This window comes from Lolium perenne, chromosome 7 (assembly GCF_019359855.2).
Source record: "Lolium perenne isolate Kyuss_39 chromosome 7, Kyuss_2.0, whole genome shotgun sequence".
Lineage (NCBI taxonomy): Eukaryota > Viridiplantae > Streptophyta > Magnoliopsida > Poales > Poaceae > Lolium > Lolium perenne.
Window position 1 is genome coordinate 193495656 of NC_067250.2, and position 19782 is coordinate 193515437.

Here is a 19782-nt window from a genome sequence, read left to right on the forward strand (position 1 = left end):
GAGTTCTACTGCATCGGTCAAAGCGGCGTGGGGATGGTCCAAAATGGTCAAAATAGGGCCCACTTGACTGATATTTTCAAGGAAAACATGCAGTAACAGGGAACGGCACACATAAGGGCGCGTATCAACCGGTAACCGGTATCAAATTTAACCCTGAAAAAAAAAGCCAGCAAAAAGAAATTAACCAGATGAAAAGCAGAAAGGATACGTGTCATAAAATAATTGGAGGGATAGAGGAGAAATTGAGGCATCAACAGTTCCCAAATCTCTAAGAGATGCGTTGACTGGTTTATCTTTTATATAGTGTATATATACGCGCAAAAAAAAAAGTCAGCGTGTTCCTTCCATCCGCAACTTTCATACCAAGAGAGCTGGACAGGGGAGAAGAGAGCCGGAAGAGCGACTGCAGCCTATAGGGAGAGCGTAATGCAGGTTAACCGGCGCAACTTCGGTAGTATCCGGCTTTGTATAGGATCTGTGGGATCAAGTTTTCAATTTTTTTAGCAGACAAAATATGTTAAAATATTTCAAAAAAATTGGCCTACACTTAGAGAACAAAGAAGATAAATCTTGGATGTGAATAGTGTGCAATCATGTTCACCTAAAGCTGACATTATTCACAGTAGAGTTTATCTTTTTTTGTTTCTCTACCACCTGTAGATGGATTTTTGAGCTGATTTTTTTTTTGGAGTTGTAGATACAGCCCGTAGATATGTTATACACAAGTTCCAGTTTTTTTTTTCTTGCAATTTCTACAAATGAATTTTGTGAGCTGATCTTATGATCTCACATATTTTTCGCTAGTTTTTCCACACATCTTCTCACCCCATCCGATGTCTCGCTAAGTCCCAAATTTGCGATTCTTTCTGGTAAGGTTGTGTGGGAACGACCAAACGAGGCGCAGTCGCACAGAATAGAGAAATCGCTCAGGTTCGGGATCTGTAAACTTCGATTTCCAATTACTTCACGGTTCTCCATACTTCTGTGCTATGTAGAGTCGATTAGCAACTGAAACATGCTCTGAACGTCACGCACAACATTGTGATGCATTCTTGTTGGTTGCAGTTATGCCCTAAACATTTCCCCCCTGTGTGCATGTGGTTACGCCGTAACAGCAGCTTTCTCGCACACCAACTGCTTGACTGAATGCCCCTAAGCAAGAAAACAGGGATGCCCAAGTCGAACGGCCACCCGAGCGCCGGTAACAGCAACAACACCCTCCTTGACGAGTTCATACACCATGCCATGTCCTGCCTGACAGCACAGGAGACCGCACAGACATGCGTGCTGCCCCGGCGGTGGCAGAACGGTGTTACGACCCCACTTGATACACAACTACTAGCTGAAGGTTACAGGGTTTGGGGGCACTTCTGGGTACAAGGAACTAGCAGGAGAGTTCAGGAGGAAGAAGGAGATGTCCGCCCTTGCCAAGGTTCTTCAGTTCGGGTTCAGGTTCTTCGACACCATCTCTGTTCACCTTGGTCCCCTTTTAAGTATCGACGCTTGCTTCGTTCTGCCCTTGGGCCCTGGGGCTGTAGCCCCCTCCTAGCAGCGGGCCATGCGACCAGGTGTAGCATCCCACCCACCCGGTACGTGACATTCTCCCCCCTTAACATCCGGTTTGAGGGCGAGCTGGTATCATCGAATGCTTGAGGTCTGTTGTCACCAGGATCCCAAGGTGCATACCATTCCTTGAGAAGACCCATCACATAGAAAGAGTCAGACTTACCAATGGCTCCCCTCGCCAATCATGGCATAACGCATGGTCCACTTCCACATATGACATGGTGAACCAGGACCTCACCCGGATCCCATGGGGCAGAGAAATGGGTGCAGGTCAGTGTGTTCAGTCTGCTGCAGACTACCAGCCATGTCACTGAATTCTCTTCTCTTAGGTGTCCCATGAGATCACTGTCCATTGCTAGTTCTCTTGCTTGCTTGTTGTGCATGCCTCATAGCTAGATTGGTGGGTTGTAGTAAAGCAGGTCCGGCCTGAGCGTAATGGTAATTTTGATCTAGTCTTATCAGAAGCGGCTTGTGGAGCCCCCCAACCGATATTAGCACTGTCAGCCTAAGAGATAGTGAATGCAAGTTTAAACTGATCGAAAGACAGCATCAGGATCCATCAGTTGGTTCCGGAGTAAGCTGATATGCAGGTGTGAGCTGCACATTTGGTTGGGCTCGACCAATTGCAGAATGCGCTAACTGCCAATGTCGACAGTGTTTTCCAACATGCAAAGTGAAGGCAGGAATAGGCGAATAGGTGCACAAGCTAGTTCCATGTATAGAAACATTGACCTCCATTTATCAGCCAACAAATAACACTTGAGAAAACAGTGCCGATGTACAGTTTCCAATATGCTCTAATTGCCAGGATACCATTCAGTCAAGATAATACTTTGTTGTAACTGAAACCCAATGCTTAACTCCCTTTTTTCCAAAACCCAAGGTACCAGCACCAATTGTAAATTCTTCTGTCCACTCTGAAGACATGCGAGCACTATGGCAGTCAAGGCCATCACCAAATCTAAATCCCAAAGGAGCCCAGCCTGCAACTTATAGTTCCACCAGTGATCAAACTCCCAGAATGTGCCAAATGATTTTACTCTGGCCAACTGAGAGGCATACGGAAGTGTACCGTAAGGTTCCCATTTCCAACCCAGAAACTTTGCCAATGTGCAAATTTTTGAAGAACGACCAAGAAATCGATGCCGAGTTGAGCATTCAGTAGTAACGTATATAACTTGTATATGAGTATTCAGTAGTAACTTGTATATCCCCCAGTGAGAAAATACCCGGGCCCATAAGAAGGGCCATGAATTGCAAAAGTGAACTGAACATACGAGTTGTCTGCCTTCCCCATTGAATTCACAAATAGTGATTCCTTCGGTTGAAGATCGCTAAGATAATGGTTCAGCTCTTGGTAACAAGACCAACTGATTGGTAGAATGGTAGAGATGCACTGCAAGGGAAATCGAATAGATGCCAATCCATGGTGTACCCAGCCAAGAAACATACTCACTTGCAATGAATCCTAGAGGACCATGGCTTTGATTGCACTCGTGAAGATGCAAGAAATGGCACGGCAGTGGCGCAATACGTTGAGCACCAATAGAACGCCATGGTTGACACTTGACAGTGTAGAATCATCGTGGGTACTGGTCATTCTGCTGAGGACGAACACCGCTGAAAAGCGAATGGCATTTGATAGAGTTGCCATCGATGGAATCGCTACGCTCGCCGTGGTCACCGATAACCTCCTTGAACGACAGCCATGGCAGGGGTCTGCCTGATCTCTATAAGCGTCAACACTCATGAAAGAAGGCCATGACATGGGCCGTAGAACGCCATGGTTGACAGTATAGAATCATCGTGGGTACTGGCCATTCTGCTGAGGACGAACACCGCTGAAAAGCGAATGGCATTTGATAGAGTTACCATCGATGGAAGCGCTACGCTCGCCGTGGTCACCGATAACCTCCTTGAACGACGGCCATGGCAGGGGTCTGCCTGATCTCTATAAGCGTGAACACTCATGAAAGAAGGCCATGGCATGGGCCGATGTAACACAGGCCAGAGTCCACAGGCCTTTATGAGCTCGAGGGTGCCACTGCCAATAGCAATACGAACAGCTAATCCTTTTCTGAAGCATCAACATTGCTGCAACTAGTTCATGATACTGTACTCCCAGGTAATTAGATGCCTCCATTATGCAGTAGAGAAACCATTTGCCATTGTCAGACAACACCACTGATTGCAGCATAAATGAACCCATTGCTGTTATCGAGATGTCAATCGGCCTCATACCTGCAGTAGCCAACCAACCTTTCTGAGCACCCAAATTCATTGGAGCCACGCGGGTAGGATTCCTTGAGGACCATGGCTTTGATTGCACTCGTGAAGATGCAAGGAATGGCACGGTAGTGGCACAATACGTCTAGCACCAATAGAACGCCATGGTTGACAGTATAGAATCATCATGGGTACTGGCCATTCTGCTGAGGACGGACACCGCTGAAAAGCGAATGGCAGTTGATAGAGTTGCCATCGATGGAAGCAGTACGCTCGCCGTGGTCACCGATAACCTCCTTGAACGACGGCCATGGAAGGGGTGTGCCTGATCTCTATAGGCGTGAACACTCATGAAAGAAGGCCATGGCATGGGCCAATGTACTGGAAGCATGCCGGTGATGTGCTGGCTGGAACTCGGCCTGTAAAACTCATTGTCATCATAGAGTTGTTGCAACTGAACAATAGGGGCAAAAAAAGTTGGTGCGGGAGCTGCCGGAAACACGCCTATTATGGCCACGGGCACCACTGCAACATGGATGCTGTTGGCATTGAGGCCATAGTCAGTTGGAGTTGGTGGCGAGGACGCTGCCGGCACCGGGGCGGCCACTAGGTATCGGGGAAGGCAATCTATTGAAAGGCCTCAGGCCGATCTTTATTAAGAAGAAAGAAGTGTGTTACAGCAAGCTGCTGTCAGCTCCGAGGCAGAGCAAAGCAGCGAACATTCAGCAACCAGATAGGCCTGGGCTGCAGAAAGAGTAGCAAACAGCTACTGAAACTACAGAGCTACAGCATAAGAGAGAAACACGGCACAGCCATAGGCAACAAGGAAGAAGACTGCAGTACAACTACTCAGTGGCAACGATCAAGCCAGCAGATCTCCAGATAGCGATGTCGTCCCTGATGCCATCAAAAACCTTCTCAGCTGAGTGTTGCGCACCCTCAAAAATTCTTGCGTTTCTTTCCTTCCAAATCTTCCAATGTACCAGGATGACAACGGTGTCAAAGTCACGTCGTAGCGGCTTGGGGACCTGCTTCCTCGCTTTAAGCCACCAGTCCTCCGTGGTGTGGAAGCTCGGACCGGGGGCACGGAAGGTTGCCGCCGACCAGGTTCTAAGTTTGCGCCAGACCGTAGAGGTGAACCTGCAATGGACGAATCTGTCGAGCAGGTTGAGGGCGTCGTGGTTATAACGCTGGTAGATGCTGATGAGTCAGCTCCAAAGGTTTTCTTGACGATGCTCACCAACGATAATTATCCCTGGAGCAATGCTGAGAAAGGAACGAGCTCGGGAGGCGCTTCCCGTAGGCTCGAGGCGTCGCGGTGGGCAAGTACCACCGCCATGCGGGATCAAGCACTGCCGGCTTGAGTGAGGATGTGCCGATGGGTCCGCCATGTGAGGAAGGAGAGGAGGCGGATTGGTACCCTTGGGAATGCCGCTGCCGAGCGCGTGATGTCGATGACCCGAGCCGGCAGATCGCCCACCTCCGCGCGAAGACACTCCGCTGAGCGCTCAATCTTTAATTGATGTGCTAAAATCTGCTCATGATTCTTGATAGATTTTAGCACGTCAATTAGACGCCAAGGAGGAAACCCATGCATTGGGTTTATGATCTAAACATGTGTTTGAGGGTTTGTATTGTCTAGAAGCAAGCCTTTGTACTGCACTTTGCATGTAATTTTCTACTTCTGAGCTTCATTTACAGTTTCCCACCTATGGCAGATTTCAGTTCTAACTCTGAACCGCTTTCTACTGCTCATTTTAAAGTATTACTTTGGTTGGATTTTTGCACATCTTCATCCCTCCTTTGTCCACTGATGATACCTTAAGAACTGCAATTGTTTGATGATCATACTGTCAACAAAAATGGTAGTATCAATGATATCACTACAGGTTCGCTGTGGTGTTATCTTTTTTTATATTGTTGAACATTTGTTTGTTCTGTAGATATTCTTTATTATAATTTGAAGCTATTTTAGCATGATTTTGACCTTGTTTTATACCCAATGAGGAAATTCATGCATTGCAAGTGTCGTATGACACTATGTCTCAAGGCATAGTAATGATACATGTACAGGTGGCAAATATGAATCCCTAACAAAAATGGCAATTATGCAAGAAACCACTTATACAATGGAAAAATATACAGATATACATGGAAACAGTGAAACACAATATAATTTTAAAACTAAGCACTCCTAGACACACTCAGACTGAACGCGACAGGGGAAACCTTCTGCGGGACAAAAAACCCCATCGTACTCAAATCACTCCCTAAACTTAAACTTTCCTAATCATGTGCTTCTTTCACGTGGAAGGGCACACCTTACCTTCATTTTCTTCTTTGATGATTGACAGCTTCTTCGCTGACTCGAACTTGCCAGATGGGAAATTCACGGGACTGCTGCAAACAGCCAACAACACCAGATGCTGTAGTTTTCTCAGCTCATCAGGAATTTTTGTCAGTGCAGTGCAGTTGAGAATGGATACTCGCTGAAGCTGTTTGAGTGTAGATCCACCATCCTGAGCAAATGTCCAGGAGGTCAGTTTGCCCAAGTTGTTGATCTGGAGCTCTTTTAGCTCTGGGAACCCATCCGTCGGAATTTTCATTTCTTTTCCAGTGTATGAATCTTTCCCAAGGATAAGACCAGCAAGGTTTGGTACCTGGGCGATAAGGTCGATATGTTCTTGTTCCATTCCTGAGTTTTGGAGCTCGAGCTTGGTGAGTTTATGAAGCAAATAAGCGTGAACTTCTCTGCTCCCTTCCTTGTTGACTGGGCCATCTAACTTGAGGTGTTGAAGGCTGCGCAGTCCAAACATGGTTAGCACTTTGATCAATGGGAGCTCAACCCCATTCTTTGCTGCTAAATCCAAGAATTTGAGGCACTCCATTCTCCCAAGACACTCCACAAGCATTAGCTTCTTATCAATTCCCCATAGTCTTAGGGACCGGAGGTTGATCAGCTTCTTCAGTGCAGAGCCTTTGCATTGCACCGTATGGAGGGTCTGGAGGTTGTGCAAAGCATTGGTGTTGGTTGGGCCATTCTCGAGCCGTTCTGCCAGCACGTGCCGGAGTGCTTTAATCCACCAAAGACCATTTGGAACATGCTTGATTTCGGTGCTGCTGATATCCAGTGTTTGCAGACGGTGCAGATTCTTGATAGACCTTGGAAGTTTCTTCAAGCCGGTACGCGCAAGCCCCAGGTACTGGAGATAGATCAGCCATCCAATCTCGCTTGGCAAGGTTGATCGGTGCGCCATTCCTTGAAGGTCAACCACACGCAGAAACTTGGATTGGTGGATGTTCAAGTTGATCACACGGCCTCCAATGTACTCCCATGCCTTGCGGATGTGTGAAGCGCAGGTAGTGGAGCCGTCATCGGCATAGGGTGCTTCTGGGCACTCACACAACAATGATCGGAGTTTTGGGGTTGCGAGGGCCAGCATTGTGTGTGGATCAAATGCATTGCGGACAGAGAGGCGGCGAATGGCTGTGCTAGGAAGGTCAGAGGTGCTGTGATGTACCTCGAGGAAGTTGATCTCACGCGCCTCTGACCTTGCAAAGGCCATGACACGCTCGTGCATGCTGACACTGATGATGTTGTTGCTGTGGTCCTTCTCCACCAGATTGACCAAGCACCTGGAGATCAGTGTTCGGAGGTGATCTCGGCCATGCTTCTCCGTTGCTCGCCCGTCAGTGGGTCGCACGAGCCCCTCCGCTACCCATAACCGGATGAGCTTGTCCGCGTTGATAGGCTCCTCTGCCTTGAATGCAGAAAAGTAGAGGAAGCATTGTTTGAGTTGAGGAGGGAGGTCATCGAAGCTCAGCATGAGTATTTGGTCCAGCTGAGACATCTGCCGGTATACATGTTTCTCCTGTTGTTGCTCTGGTTCTTTATTCCCTTCTAGATGTGCATTCTCTATTGCGTCTTGTTGTCCTTGTTGCTGCCCTGTTGTCTGCTCAACTTCTTCAATCATCTGCTGCTTTTGTAATAGGTTATCTTCTTGCCCGGATTCTTTTTCATCTCGCAGCTGTTTTGCCTGCACCAAGGCTTCTTGTCGCCCTGCGCGTTCTTGGTCCATCCTCTTCATTTCTGCTAGACCCTCTTCTAACTGTTGCTGCTGCTGCTGTTCTAATTTGTGCCTTTGTTGCATGAGTTGATTTATTATATCAGTCCACACTTCCTCCTTCTTGGTCCTTAGGAGCCCGGCCAACAGAGTGCCAGCCAATGGAAGGCTCTTGTCGAGGAGGTTCTCGATCGTCCTGGCATGTGCAGCATTCTTGACATTCTTTCCAGGACTGAATTTGCCAAATAGCTTCGTAAGGAATATCTTTCTAGCATCTTCCTTCGTCAGTTTCTGTAGCTCCACCTGATGATCACATAGCTTCGTCAACTTCCAACGGGTATCTCTGTCATTCATAGTTGAACTGGAACCAAGATCCATATGGTAAGGTTTAATCTCTGTCGTGATCAACAATGTGCTACCTTGGCAATCAGGTAGCACGGACAAGAACAAGTTCAATTCATCTGGGCTGCGCACATTGTCCAGCACGACCAGGTACTTCTTCCTGTTGAGTCTTCCATTGAGGGTATTTCTAAGCTCACCAATGTCATATACATCCTTCTTATGTACATCCTTCTCATGTACACCCTTCTTTGCATCAGACTCCATTCCTGGGAATGTGGTTTGCCGGACCATGTCGGCGATGACATCCACCAGCCTGAATTTCTGGGGTAAATGAACCCAGATGATGTAGTGAAACATGGCTCTGACCTCGCTGCTCTCATAGATGCAGCTAGCCAATGTTGTCTTCCCAACACCACTCGTCCCCATGATGGCGACTACAGTTCTTGGCCTTGTTTCTCCTTGATTGTTCAGGTAGCCTTTGATTTTCTCCAATTTTTTATTATTTACCACCAGGTTGTCTATGTTACTTCCACTTGGCGCATCCCTGCATATATGAGAGTATAGCATGTGAGCGAACTTGGAACAATAACTAAATCAAACTTCTGAAAACAAAATAGACAGCAACCACGGCCATTATTTTTTGTTTTGAAGTTGCTACTTTTCCCCTTTGGGGGATTTGGAAACAGAGAAATGGCTTGATTTCTTAAGGGGTTCAGTCGTCATTCCTTGCTTGAAAGGCAGTGTTCAGAAAGGATTTGGGACTAATTGCCCTGAGTTAAACCTTCTCATAAGGTTCTTCCGTTCTGTTGGCTTAATAGCTTCTAATGTTTCCTTTCTCCTCTCCCTCCTCCCCACCCTATGTATATACCCATGTAATTATTCCCTGTACTTTGTCCCACTCTTTACTCTTATATATATAAAAAGTTACACCATAGCGGACTCCCGAACGGTTTTCATGGTAAAAAAAAACTTCTGAAAACAAAAGGATCAATAGGTATACAGCAAGTAGGATATTATGATAGCAGTCACAAGTTAAGTTAGTTGCAACACATGGTTCAATATCTCCTAAACTACTTTGTAGGCCCTAAACCACTGTTTGGTGTCACTTTTATTTTTGTGATATGAAGCACATGTAGATATTCTTAACACCAGGCTAATAAGGGTTTTACTGGGTGAGGTTTCATGCCCAAATGCATATTTTTTATTTTTTTAGATTGGATCTATTTTTTCTTAATTATCATTAATTCATTACTCCCTCCGTCTCAGATTAACAAGCACACACGTAGCCTAAGAAAAAGTTTGACCATTAATTTGGTCAACAAAATATAAATTATATGTCTGCAAAATTTATACCATTAGATTCGCATTCAAAAAAGTTTCGAATGATATAATTTTTCTAACATATATTTCATATTTTATTGACTAAAATAATGGTCAAATCAATTTTTTGAACTACGTGCGTGCCTGTTAAACCGAGACGGAGGAAGTGTATTGTGTGTTTGTTATTGCTAACTTTTATGATGGTGTGGTAGACATGTAGGCGCCATGTCATCTATAATCACTTGAAATTAATAGCCAAACCCGCTTCGCAATCGTAAGGGGTGTCTTTTATCCTTTTTTAAGCTGTTCTTATATCCAGTTTTGGTAGTACAGGGTTTGATTTATTTGGTTTTAGAGTTCAACACAAAGGGTGTAAATTGAAATGGTTTTAAAAAAATCAGTTGGCCAACAGCGTCTCTTTATGTAACATATTGTACCATAGTAAGGCTACGGTGGCACACATTGTTGCATCAGGTTTTATATCATCAAATTCAGGAGGAACTTATTTGATGATATAATACGGATGTTATCTGAGGTTAGGAGAAAGAGTAGTAGAATTACATTTTCACTTAATACAGTGTAAAGTTGATCTGGAAACTTAACAATGACAGTAAATTTAGTGTCAAGTCTTTTCTTTATCGCAGGTTGTGAGCAGTAGAATTCAGTTTTCCAATGTATTTACTTGGAATATGAAACTTCGATATAGATTCATGTGTTCTTTCTCAAACAACATAATCGTCGTTGCATCAGGCTTCAAAGGGGTAATCCACATTGTCAACTTTGTGGTGATGAGGAATCAGTTTAATACTTTGTTTGAATGCCCTCTGGCTGGTTAAATATGCGTGGGAAGTGGGAACGAGTCCTTTGTTAGAATGCAATCATAAAATGTGTGTAGATGTGTGGGATTTCGGGAGGTGGCTTTCATGTTTAAGAGGTAACCTTGCTGGTTGACTTTTGTCAGAGTTCCCGTCTTTCCATGGAAGCATGTGACGTAGACACTGAGCAGCTGCGCGGACCAACAATGGAGCCAACCCGAGCAAGGTTGGATGAAACTGAAAACTGATGGGAGCTTCAAGGAAGATATTGGCAAGGATCTTGGGGTACGATATTAAGTAATGCTTCAGGAGGGGCTGGTAGTACTCGAGAAAGCAGTATTTTCATGAATCGGTTGCTTGGATTCTGGGTGGCAAAGATCGGCAGGAAATGAAATGAAGCAGCTCATCATCTAGCTAGGTTTAGTAGAGCGGAGTTGATTGACAGTGTCTTATGATTTTTTCTTTAGAGTAAAGACATATTTCAGCCCAGCCAACATACAAGATGTTGATTACAGAAGACAAAAGCTTGAGGCATGCTAAAGATTACAGAGGCGAGGCACACGCTAACACGGCCAGCCCACAACCACCAACGGGAATGAGATCAAATCAAGTTATTGTCAGATTTGGGCATGTCATTACAGTACAAATGTGATTGAGTTGTTCAGCATTTGTATAATTGTATGTATGGATTTCAAGATGGGTTTTCCTCTGGGAGGAGAGGCACGTACCAGTCCACGTAGCGCTTGGGCTTAATGCTGCTGGAGGCGGCGGGGAGGCTGATCTGCAGCTGGTCTTTGTTATCCTCCGTCTTCTTCTTGATCTGATCAAGCCTGGCCTTGATGGAGTCGATGTCGGTGCAGATGGACTGGCGGACGAAGAGGCCGGTGGCAGAGTGGCGGAGCCACCGGAGAAAGGACGGCAGGTCGAGGACGCCGCGGCAATGCAGCCGCCCTTCGTGGTAGTACTCGTCGAGGAGGTCCTCGGCGTCGAAGGCCACCTCGCGCGTCTGCCGCACCCACAGCTCGATGTACTCGTTGATCTCTCGCCGCCGGCGCTGATCGGCGCCCCGCAGCACCAGTTGCAGCCATGCCATGTCGTCCTTGAGCCTTTGCGCCCTCTTCCCCACCTCCGTCTGCTGCTTCACCGTGGCGAACGCCATTCCCTCCAGCTTCAGCATCGCCGTGGTCACCACGCTTTCCGCCATGGCTACTTCTCTGTTTGAGATCGGCCGCGAATGTGAGTACCTCTAGGCCAGGGTGCTCTCGGAGACGACGCACCCCGTCCGTTTTTATACGGGTACAGGGTCAATTGATCACCCAGCTCCGTTCGTCATTTTTTTTTTGTTAGCTGGCTAGCTAGCCGCCAGCGATTTTAGCTTACTGAAAGTGCCAAAGAAATTATCAATGAGACGTCTGCCAGTCTGATTAAAAGCTTCTTATCAGAATCCAATGCTGTATATAAATCCTAGAGGACAACTTGATTGGTTCTTCATTTTGATGCTGGCTAGAGTTTCTTTTAATCCTATTATTCAATACTTTTTTTCCTTTAAACTGTTGGAACATAGGACTTGACCGCCTGACGGTTGCTCATAGTCATAGTCATCTCCATCTAGCCTGCAGTCCATGATATTTGCTAACCCTTTCTGAATTTTAATCATAATCACTGCTTTGTAGTTTCATTAAGGAATATGTTCATTTCGGCCACTCTACTACTGCTTCTGTCTACATTTGGTGCCTCAAATCTATACTAGATATTCTACCTGGGTCGTCCATAGTTCCATACCATTAGATTGATAATAAAACAATGAATCTAGATTTCTCTCATGGCAAGCCAATCAGCACAAAAGTAAGAATTAGGAACAATGAAGATAAATCAGCAAGAATACAGAAGTCTGAAAGATTCTCTTGGAAACTTAGCTAAGTCCAAGGAAAAAGAATGAAGATAATGAATACAAATTTACAATTTTTAAAAAATATAAAGTCAATTATTTTCAGAAACATGTAACTTTACCTAAAATCTTTTTTCTTATAATATAATATACAGGAAAGTGTGAAAAAACAAGAAAATAAAGTAAATGCAAGGAAATTGGTCCTTTTTCTTTTTTACTTCTCTTGTTATATTTTTTCTATGTAGGAGTAGTGTGCTTAGCTACATACTTTCGAGCGCATAATAAGATACTCAAATTTGTACATGTCAATTTATTTCAGAGATTACCACTTCAACAATATATGATGTAGTTGAATTACGTAAATGTATTCTCATAAGGAATTAGTGATCAAATGTGTTTCTGAAACCACATTTGCAAGAGGCCAAGGGTTTGCGGCGGAATTAGCATTTAGTTTTTCTGGATTCTGAACCCCAAATGGCGAGCCCGGGGTCTCCACTCTAAGAAATTATATTGAAATTAGAATATCCAACCACTTCCCGCACAGCTACACCAATAAGAGAAGATTCCGAGATAAAAGATTAAAACATAAAAGAGAAACCAAAGAGTTTAAAATAGCGGGCTATGCTCCAAGCGGCGACATTTTTTAGCCGCTAAGGGCATGTACAATGTAAGTTGCTTAGAGAGGTACATTAAAAAATGAACCGGTTTTTATTTAACTACCGGTGCTTATGTATACTAGGGAGATGTCTAACTAGACATCTCTCATATACAAATAAGTGTTGGTGCTTTAAAAACTTGTTTTATTTTAATAAACACCTCTTTGATCACCTTGCACTGTACATAGCCTAATAAAGCTACAGAAAAAAACTATAGCAGCAATAAGTCATTCAGCATTTTTCCTGAAAACAAGGAAACTCCTAGAGAAATTATGCATCATATTCATATCATCTAAATAATATGACCAGAAATTTAATGGTTCAATGATACACACATGTACTGAACAACCATAATGATTGTAGCAATAAAAAAGTGATTACATACCAGGTTTAACTTTTAAATTCAAGTTAAGATTTTTTTAGCCTAGCGGGAGAAATATAGCTATTTTCTGGTCTAATTTAGCACTTCAGCGTGATTTTACGAGCCACTAGCAGCAGTTTCTATTTAGTGTTAAAAGTGTGTATCTTTGACGGGGAGGAGCTCTGGTGCTGGCGCGGAGATTGCGTGGCATTTAGGCTGGTCATAGTGTGGTAAGTATCATGTAGTAGTATCATGCATATGATACTTAGTAGTATCATGCATATGATACTTGTGTATGATACTATCTCTATAGTGGTTAGTATCATGAAGTAGTATCATAGTCATGCTATATTTATTGCTTTTTAGAATCTCAATGCAAATTTGTGCACAAGATTTGTTTAGCATTAACTTTTTTCGTGACATGCGCTATGATACAGTATCTACCTATGTTACTCTAATCTCCTCTCTCCTCCTTAATTAGCTACCACATCAACATTTCTGTGGAACCAATGTGCATGATACTAGCTATGATACAAGCACTATGGCTAGTCTTACACCTTTGAAACTAATGCTTCCGTGTTCATTGTTGTCTGCTTCTTCCTATCTAAACAATAAATATAATTTTTTTAAGGAAATAGATAGTTTATGACTTAAAGACTTGACGAAACTAACAGTTGCAAAGTCAATTCGATCAGTCCAGCCTGTGTATGGTACCCACTGGCATTTTTAAATTTGATTTGAACAGCGACATTATCATCGGTAGATCGCTATTTCCTACTGGTCGCAAACACACCTTGCAAGAGATCACATGGCAGATGACACCTGTTGGATTATTAGGCAATTTCCGTGTGAGTTTAATTACCGAAAGCAAGATTACAGATGCACAAGCATATTTAACCATACACATCAGACTAAGCACATGCATCAGATCTGAACATGGTACAAGTAGCAGTGCAAGGTAGGAGAGGAAAAGCACGTACATCGCGACCGGGAAGGTCGCACCAGCAGCAACACCACCATCATGGGAGTTGTTGATGTCGCCCATGGTGAAGTCGGATCTGTCGATGAAGCAGCCGAACCGTCGATGAAGAAGACGAACAGCAGCGAGCAGTCGCGCCGAGACGCTCCCCAAAAACCTTATCGCCCGTCTCCTGGTGCAGGATCTCAACGGACGGAGTTTCGGAGGCCTGCTCTCCCGGACGGCTGTGCACGCAGTCGCCGGGATGGGGAAGACTAGAGAGTAGCACAGCAAAAGGAACTTCACGAAAGAGAGATCTGTTCTCCAGATCTGATCGGTCTCCTTGTATAGCCTGGGAGGAGAGCCGCCCCGACCGCGTTGACACGCGTAGGAAGCCAGGGACACGCGGCGAGCATGCACATGCAGGTCGACACGTACCCAACACAGTTGGTGCACCAAGCAAAAATTTAGGCTTCCTTGAGTGTGTCTCGAACTCGAACTCGAACTCGAGTCACGAAACGCGACGTGCGTGCGTGACGAGGCGAGGCTGGGCGGGCGGAGGAGGAGGAGTGCGCGAGGGCTCCTTCTATTCTCACTCACTTGGAATGACTAGAACAGCAACCCTTATATACCACTCCAACTCTCTCCCAACTAGCAATGTGGGACTAAACTTTGTCCCCCAAGGTTGTCCCAAGCTGCCAACGTGATGGGCCTTGAGATTTCAGGAATTGTAGACTATATGGGCTGCCTTACTGGGCTGCAGCCCATCTACATTCAACAATCCCCCACCAGATCTCATATGCACATCAGATGACACATTAGTTCCATTTACTGTTTGATATACCTGCACTTCGGTGGAGACTGTTAAGTTGAACTTCCACTTAGGCAAGGTGCTACGCTTGACTACAACTGAACAATGGACTATGCCTTGAATTGTCAGTCTTTGTGCAGCAAGTTTCGCTCAATGTCGGCACGGTACTAGGCTACCATAGCCTTCCCCTCGGGTGGAGCTTATAAGTCATACTCCTCGGCCTTTCATGAGCTTACTAGAGATTCACCCAAATCTCCCACACTATGACCAGTAGTGTCACTCATATAGGTGTGTTCTTCAAAAGATCGCCATGTAGGACGGCGTCTTCGCCCATCAAGAGCCGCTCAGAACACATTAAGACATCGTCAACCTGCCTTACAGTAGCTATGAGAGAATTGCATCTGCAGCGGAGTGGGAGTATTAAGTTTTCTCTCAACTCAGTTACTCCGGTTTGTTTTCCCAGGTCCTACTTCATGGAATTTCCGATCACATAGGTTGGGTTACCCCCTCGGCAACTCAAGTGGGTCTCAAACCCATCTCCATCGATGCAAGGTCTATCATATTTCTTGATAGTCCTTTTGTGAAAGGATCTGCCAGATTTTTAGCACTTTGGACATAATCCAATGCTATCACTCTGGAGTTCTTCAATTTTCTGACATACTTCAATCTCCTCTTGATATGTTTGGAACTTTTCATATTATCCTTAGAACTTTTCACTTTGATAATCACAGTTTGATTATCACACTTCATGAGGATGGCCGGTATTGGTTTTTCAACCATAGGAAAGTCCATCAAGAGCTCACGAAGCCATTCCGCTTCGACGGTAGCCGTATCTAATGTTGTGAGTTCTGCTTCCATAGTTGACCTCGTTAAGATGGTCTGCTTGCAAGACTTCCAGGAAACAGCGCCACCATCAAGAGTGAAAACATATCCACTTGTGGCTTTCATTTTAGCATCAGAAATCCAATTGGAATCACTATACCCTTCAAGTCCTCTTGGATACCCGGTATAATGAATTTCATAACTCATGGTTCCCTTTAGATAGCGCATTACTCTCTCAAGAGCATGCCAATGATCATCTCCCGGGTTGGCCATAAACCGGCTAAGTTTGCATACAGCAAACGAGATATCAGGCCTCGTAGCGCAAGCTAAATACATGAGTGAACCAATGATTTGAGAGTATCTCAATTGATCTCTAGTTGCCTTTTCATTCTTTCGAAGCAAGACACTAGGATCATAAGGTGTGAGAGAAGATTTGCAATCAGCATAGCCAAATCTGTTCAACACCTTCTCAACATAATGAGATTGCACAAGTGTAATCCCATTATTCTCATCTCTCAATAGCTTAATGTTCAATATAACATCAGCTTCTCCAAGATCTTTCATCTCGAAACATTGAGATAAGAAGGCTTTTACCTCCTTAATCACTTTGAGACTTGTCCCAAAAATTAGTATGTCATCCACATACAAGCATAGGACGATTCCCTCACCCCCACCATGGCGATAGTACACACATTTGTCAGCTTCATTGACAACAAAGCCCACAGATGTCAAAGTTCTTTCGAACTTCTCATGCCATTGTTTGGGTGCTTGTTTGAGACCATACAAAGATTTCTTTAATTTACACACCTTTCTTTCTTGACCTTGTAGTACGAAACCATTAGGCTGTTCCATGTAAATTTCCTCGTCCAACTCTCCATTTAGGAAAGCCATCTTAACGTCCATTTGATGAACGAGAAGACCGTGTGAGGCAGCCAATGACAGTAGTACTCGAATGGTGGTCAATCTCGCCACAGGTGAGTAAGTATCGAAGAAATCTTCGCCTTCCTTTTGGGTATAGCCTTTGGCTACAAGCCGAGCTTTGTACTTCTCAATAGTACCATCAGCTCGAAGCTTCTTCTTAAATACCCATTTACATCCTACAGGTTTGCACCCATAAGGACATTCAGTTAACTCCCATGTTCCATTAGCCAAGATGGAATCCATCTCGCTTTGAACCGCTTCCTTCCAGTAGTCTGCATCAGGAGATGCGAGAGCTTCTGAAATGGTAGTGGGAGTATCATCCACAAGATACACAATGAAATCATTACCAAAAGACTTTGCACTCCTTTGTCTCTTACTCCTTGTGGGAGCTTCATTGTCATCTTCATCAGAATCTGAACTCTCATCATCAGATTCCTCATCAGACTCCATAGAAGTCTCATGTATTGGATCAGATTCCCAACTAGACATGCCATGCATATTTCTCATAGGAAATATGTCCTCAAAGAATGTAGCATCTCTTGACTCAAAGATGGTGCCAACATTCATGTCGTCCACTCCATATTTCACCACAAGAAATCTATAAGCAATGCTATGGGCAGCATAGCCAAGAAAGACACAGTCCACGGTTTTTGTTCCAAGCTTTCGCTTTTTGGTGATTGGCAAATTCACTTTCGCCAAACAGCCCCAAGTTCGTAGGTAGGAGAGTGTTGGTCTTTTCTTTTCCCATTCCTCATATGGGGTAATCTCTTTATTCTTGGTTGGAACACGGTTTAGGACATGACACGAAGTCAATATAGCCTCCCCCACCATTCCTTGGATAAACCCGAAACATCTAACATGGCGTTAACCAAATCTGTTAGAGTACGGTTTTTCCTTTCCGCAATCCCATTGGATTGTGGGGAATTGGGAGGCGTCCTCTCATGGATTATACCATGTTCCGCACAGAATAAATTGAACTCATTAGAAAAGTACTCTCCACCACGATCGGACCGAACCCTTTTTATCTTTGTTTCAAGTTGATTCTCAACTTCAGCCTTATAGATTTTAAAGAAATCAAGAGCCTCATCTTTAGTTTTCAGGAGATACACATAACAGTACCTAGTGGAGTCATCAATCAAAGTCATGAAATATTTCTTTCCACCTCTTGTCGACTCACCATTCATCTCACATAGATCTGAATGCACGAGCTCTAGTGGTGCCAAGTTTCTTTCCTTCGCAGGCTTGTGAGGCTTGCGAGACTGCTTTGCTTGCACACAAGCATGGCACTTAGAGCCTTTGACAAAGGTGAATTTCGGAATTAAACTCATATTAGCAAGCCGCGTCATACAACCGAAATTAACATGACAAAGTCGTGAATGCCAAACATTAGTTTCATTAACACTAGTGCTTACATGGTTCACAACATTATCACAGAAGTCTTCTAGAGAGAAGCGCAACATTCCCTCACATTCATAACCCTTTCCAACAAAAGTTCCATACTTAGACAGTACAACTTTATTGGACTCGAATACCAACTTAAACCCATCTTTCATAAGACGAGAGCCACTAATGATATTCTTCTTGATAGAAGGGACATGCAGCACGTTCTTCAGTTGCACGATCTTTCCCAAAGTAAACTTCAGATCTACCGTGCCAACACCACGAACAGTAGCATGTAACCCATTCCCCATCATCACTGAGGAACCTCGGGACTGATAAGAGGTAAACATGGAGATGTCAGCACACACATGAACATTGGCACCCGTATCAACCCACCATTCTATGGGCTGAAACACCGAAAGAACAGTAGGTAACATATTACCATACCCTGTAGTTCCTTCCTCTGTGTTGCCAATGACCATGCTGACAGAATTTGAGTTCTGTCCAGCCTGACATTTCTTTCATTTGCGTTGTGGACAACGATTAGCCCAATGGCCTGTCTCGCCACACACCCAGCAAGGATCTTTCTTCTCCGTTTTCCCCTTCTTCTTGAAGTTGGTAGTCTGGGAGACTCCCTTGTTCTTTCCCTTGGACTTGTGGGCATTTTTCTGCACCATATTGGCAGCAGAACGTCCATCGGTTCCTCCAGTGTGTTTGTCTTTTGCCCTCGCCTTCTCCTCAACATCCAGAGAGCCCATGATATTCTCAACAGAAAACTCATGCCTCTGATGTTTCAGAGAAGTGTTAAAGTTCCTCCATGAAGGGGGAAGCTTAGCGATAATGCATCCTGCGACAAACTTGTCCGGTAGCACACACTTGAGGAGCTCGAGTTCCTTTGCCATGATCTGTATCTCATGAGCCTGTTCTACTACAGATCGGTTCTCAACCATTCTGTAGTCATTGAACTGCTCCATAGCATACAGTTCACCTCCGGCATCGGCAGCACCAAACTTAGCGTCCAGTGCATCCCACAGTTCCTTCCTATTTCGGATGTGCAGATAAGCATCAACCAACTTGTCTCCAAGCACACTTAGGACGGCACCCACAAAGATTACGGTGGCATCCCCGAACGCTTTATCCTCGTCAGGAGTAAGCGGACCTCTGGGAGTACCTTCCGCAACTCGGTGCACGCCTATAGAAGTGAGCCACAAGAGGGTATTACTCTACCATCTCTTGAAATGAGATCCCGTAAACGGGCTCGGTTTAAGCGCAGCAGCGAAACCAGACGGTGAAAATTGCCTAAGCATATAAGGTTTTTGGATTGTTGGATTATTATGCAATTTCCGTGTGAGTTTAATTACCGAAAGCAAGATTACAGATGCACAAGCATACTTAACCATACACATCAGACTAAGCACATGCATCAGATCTGAACATGGTACAAGTAGCAGTGCAAGGTAGGAGAGGAAAAGCACGTACATCGCGACCGGGAAGGTCGCACCAGCAGCAACACCACCACCATGGGAGTTGTTGATGTCGCCCATGGTGAAGTCGGATCTGTCGATGAAGCAGCCGAACCGTCGATGAAGAAGACGAACATCAGCGAGCAGTCGCGCCAAGACGCTCCCCAAAAACCTTATCGCCCGTCTCCC

At 44.7% G+C, this 19782-nt stretch overlaps 1 protein-coding gene across 1 annotated transcript; it reads right to left on the reverse strand.

The window, feature by feature from the left end:
- Positions 1-6014: 6014 nt before the first annotated feature.
- On the reverse strand, positions 6015-11663 carry LOC127315681 (putative disease resistance RPP13-like protein 3). Its single transcript, XM_051346151.2, has 2 exons — positions 11062-11663; positions 6015-8742 (listed from the first exon to the last, which is right to left on the reverse strand). The coding sequence occupies exons 1-2, from the start codon at positions 11535-11537 to the stop codon at positions 6096-6098; spliced, it is 3123 nt and encodes a 1040-aa protein (XP_051202111.1). The 5' UTR covers positions 11538-11663; the 3' UTR covers positions 6015-6095.
- Positions 11664-19782: the final 8119 nt, after the last annotated feature.

Bases quoted from the DNA above. Each gene is read 5' to 3' on its own strand.
- LOC127315681 (XM_051346151.2), bottom strand. From the start codon at position 11,537: ATGGCGGAAAGCGTGGTGACCACGGCGATGCTGAAGCTGGAGGGAATG. The intron at 8,743-11,061 runs GTACGTGCCTCT...TCATATATGCAG, and splicing joins CCCAAGCGCTACGTGGACTG to GGATGCGCCAAGTGGAAGTA.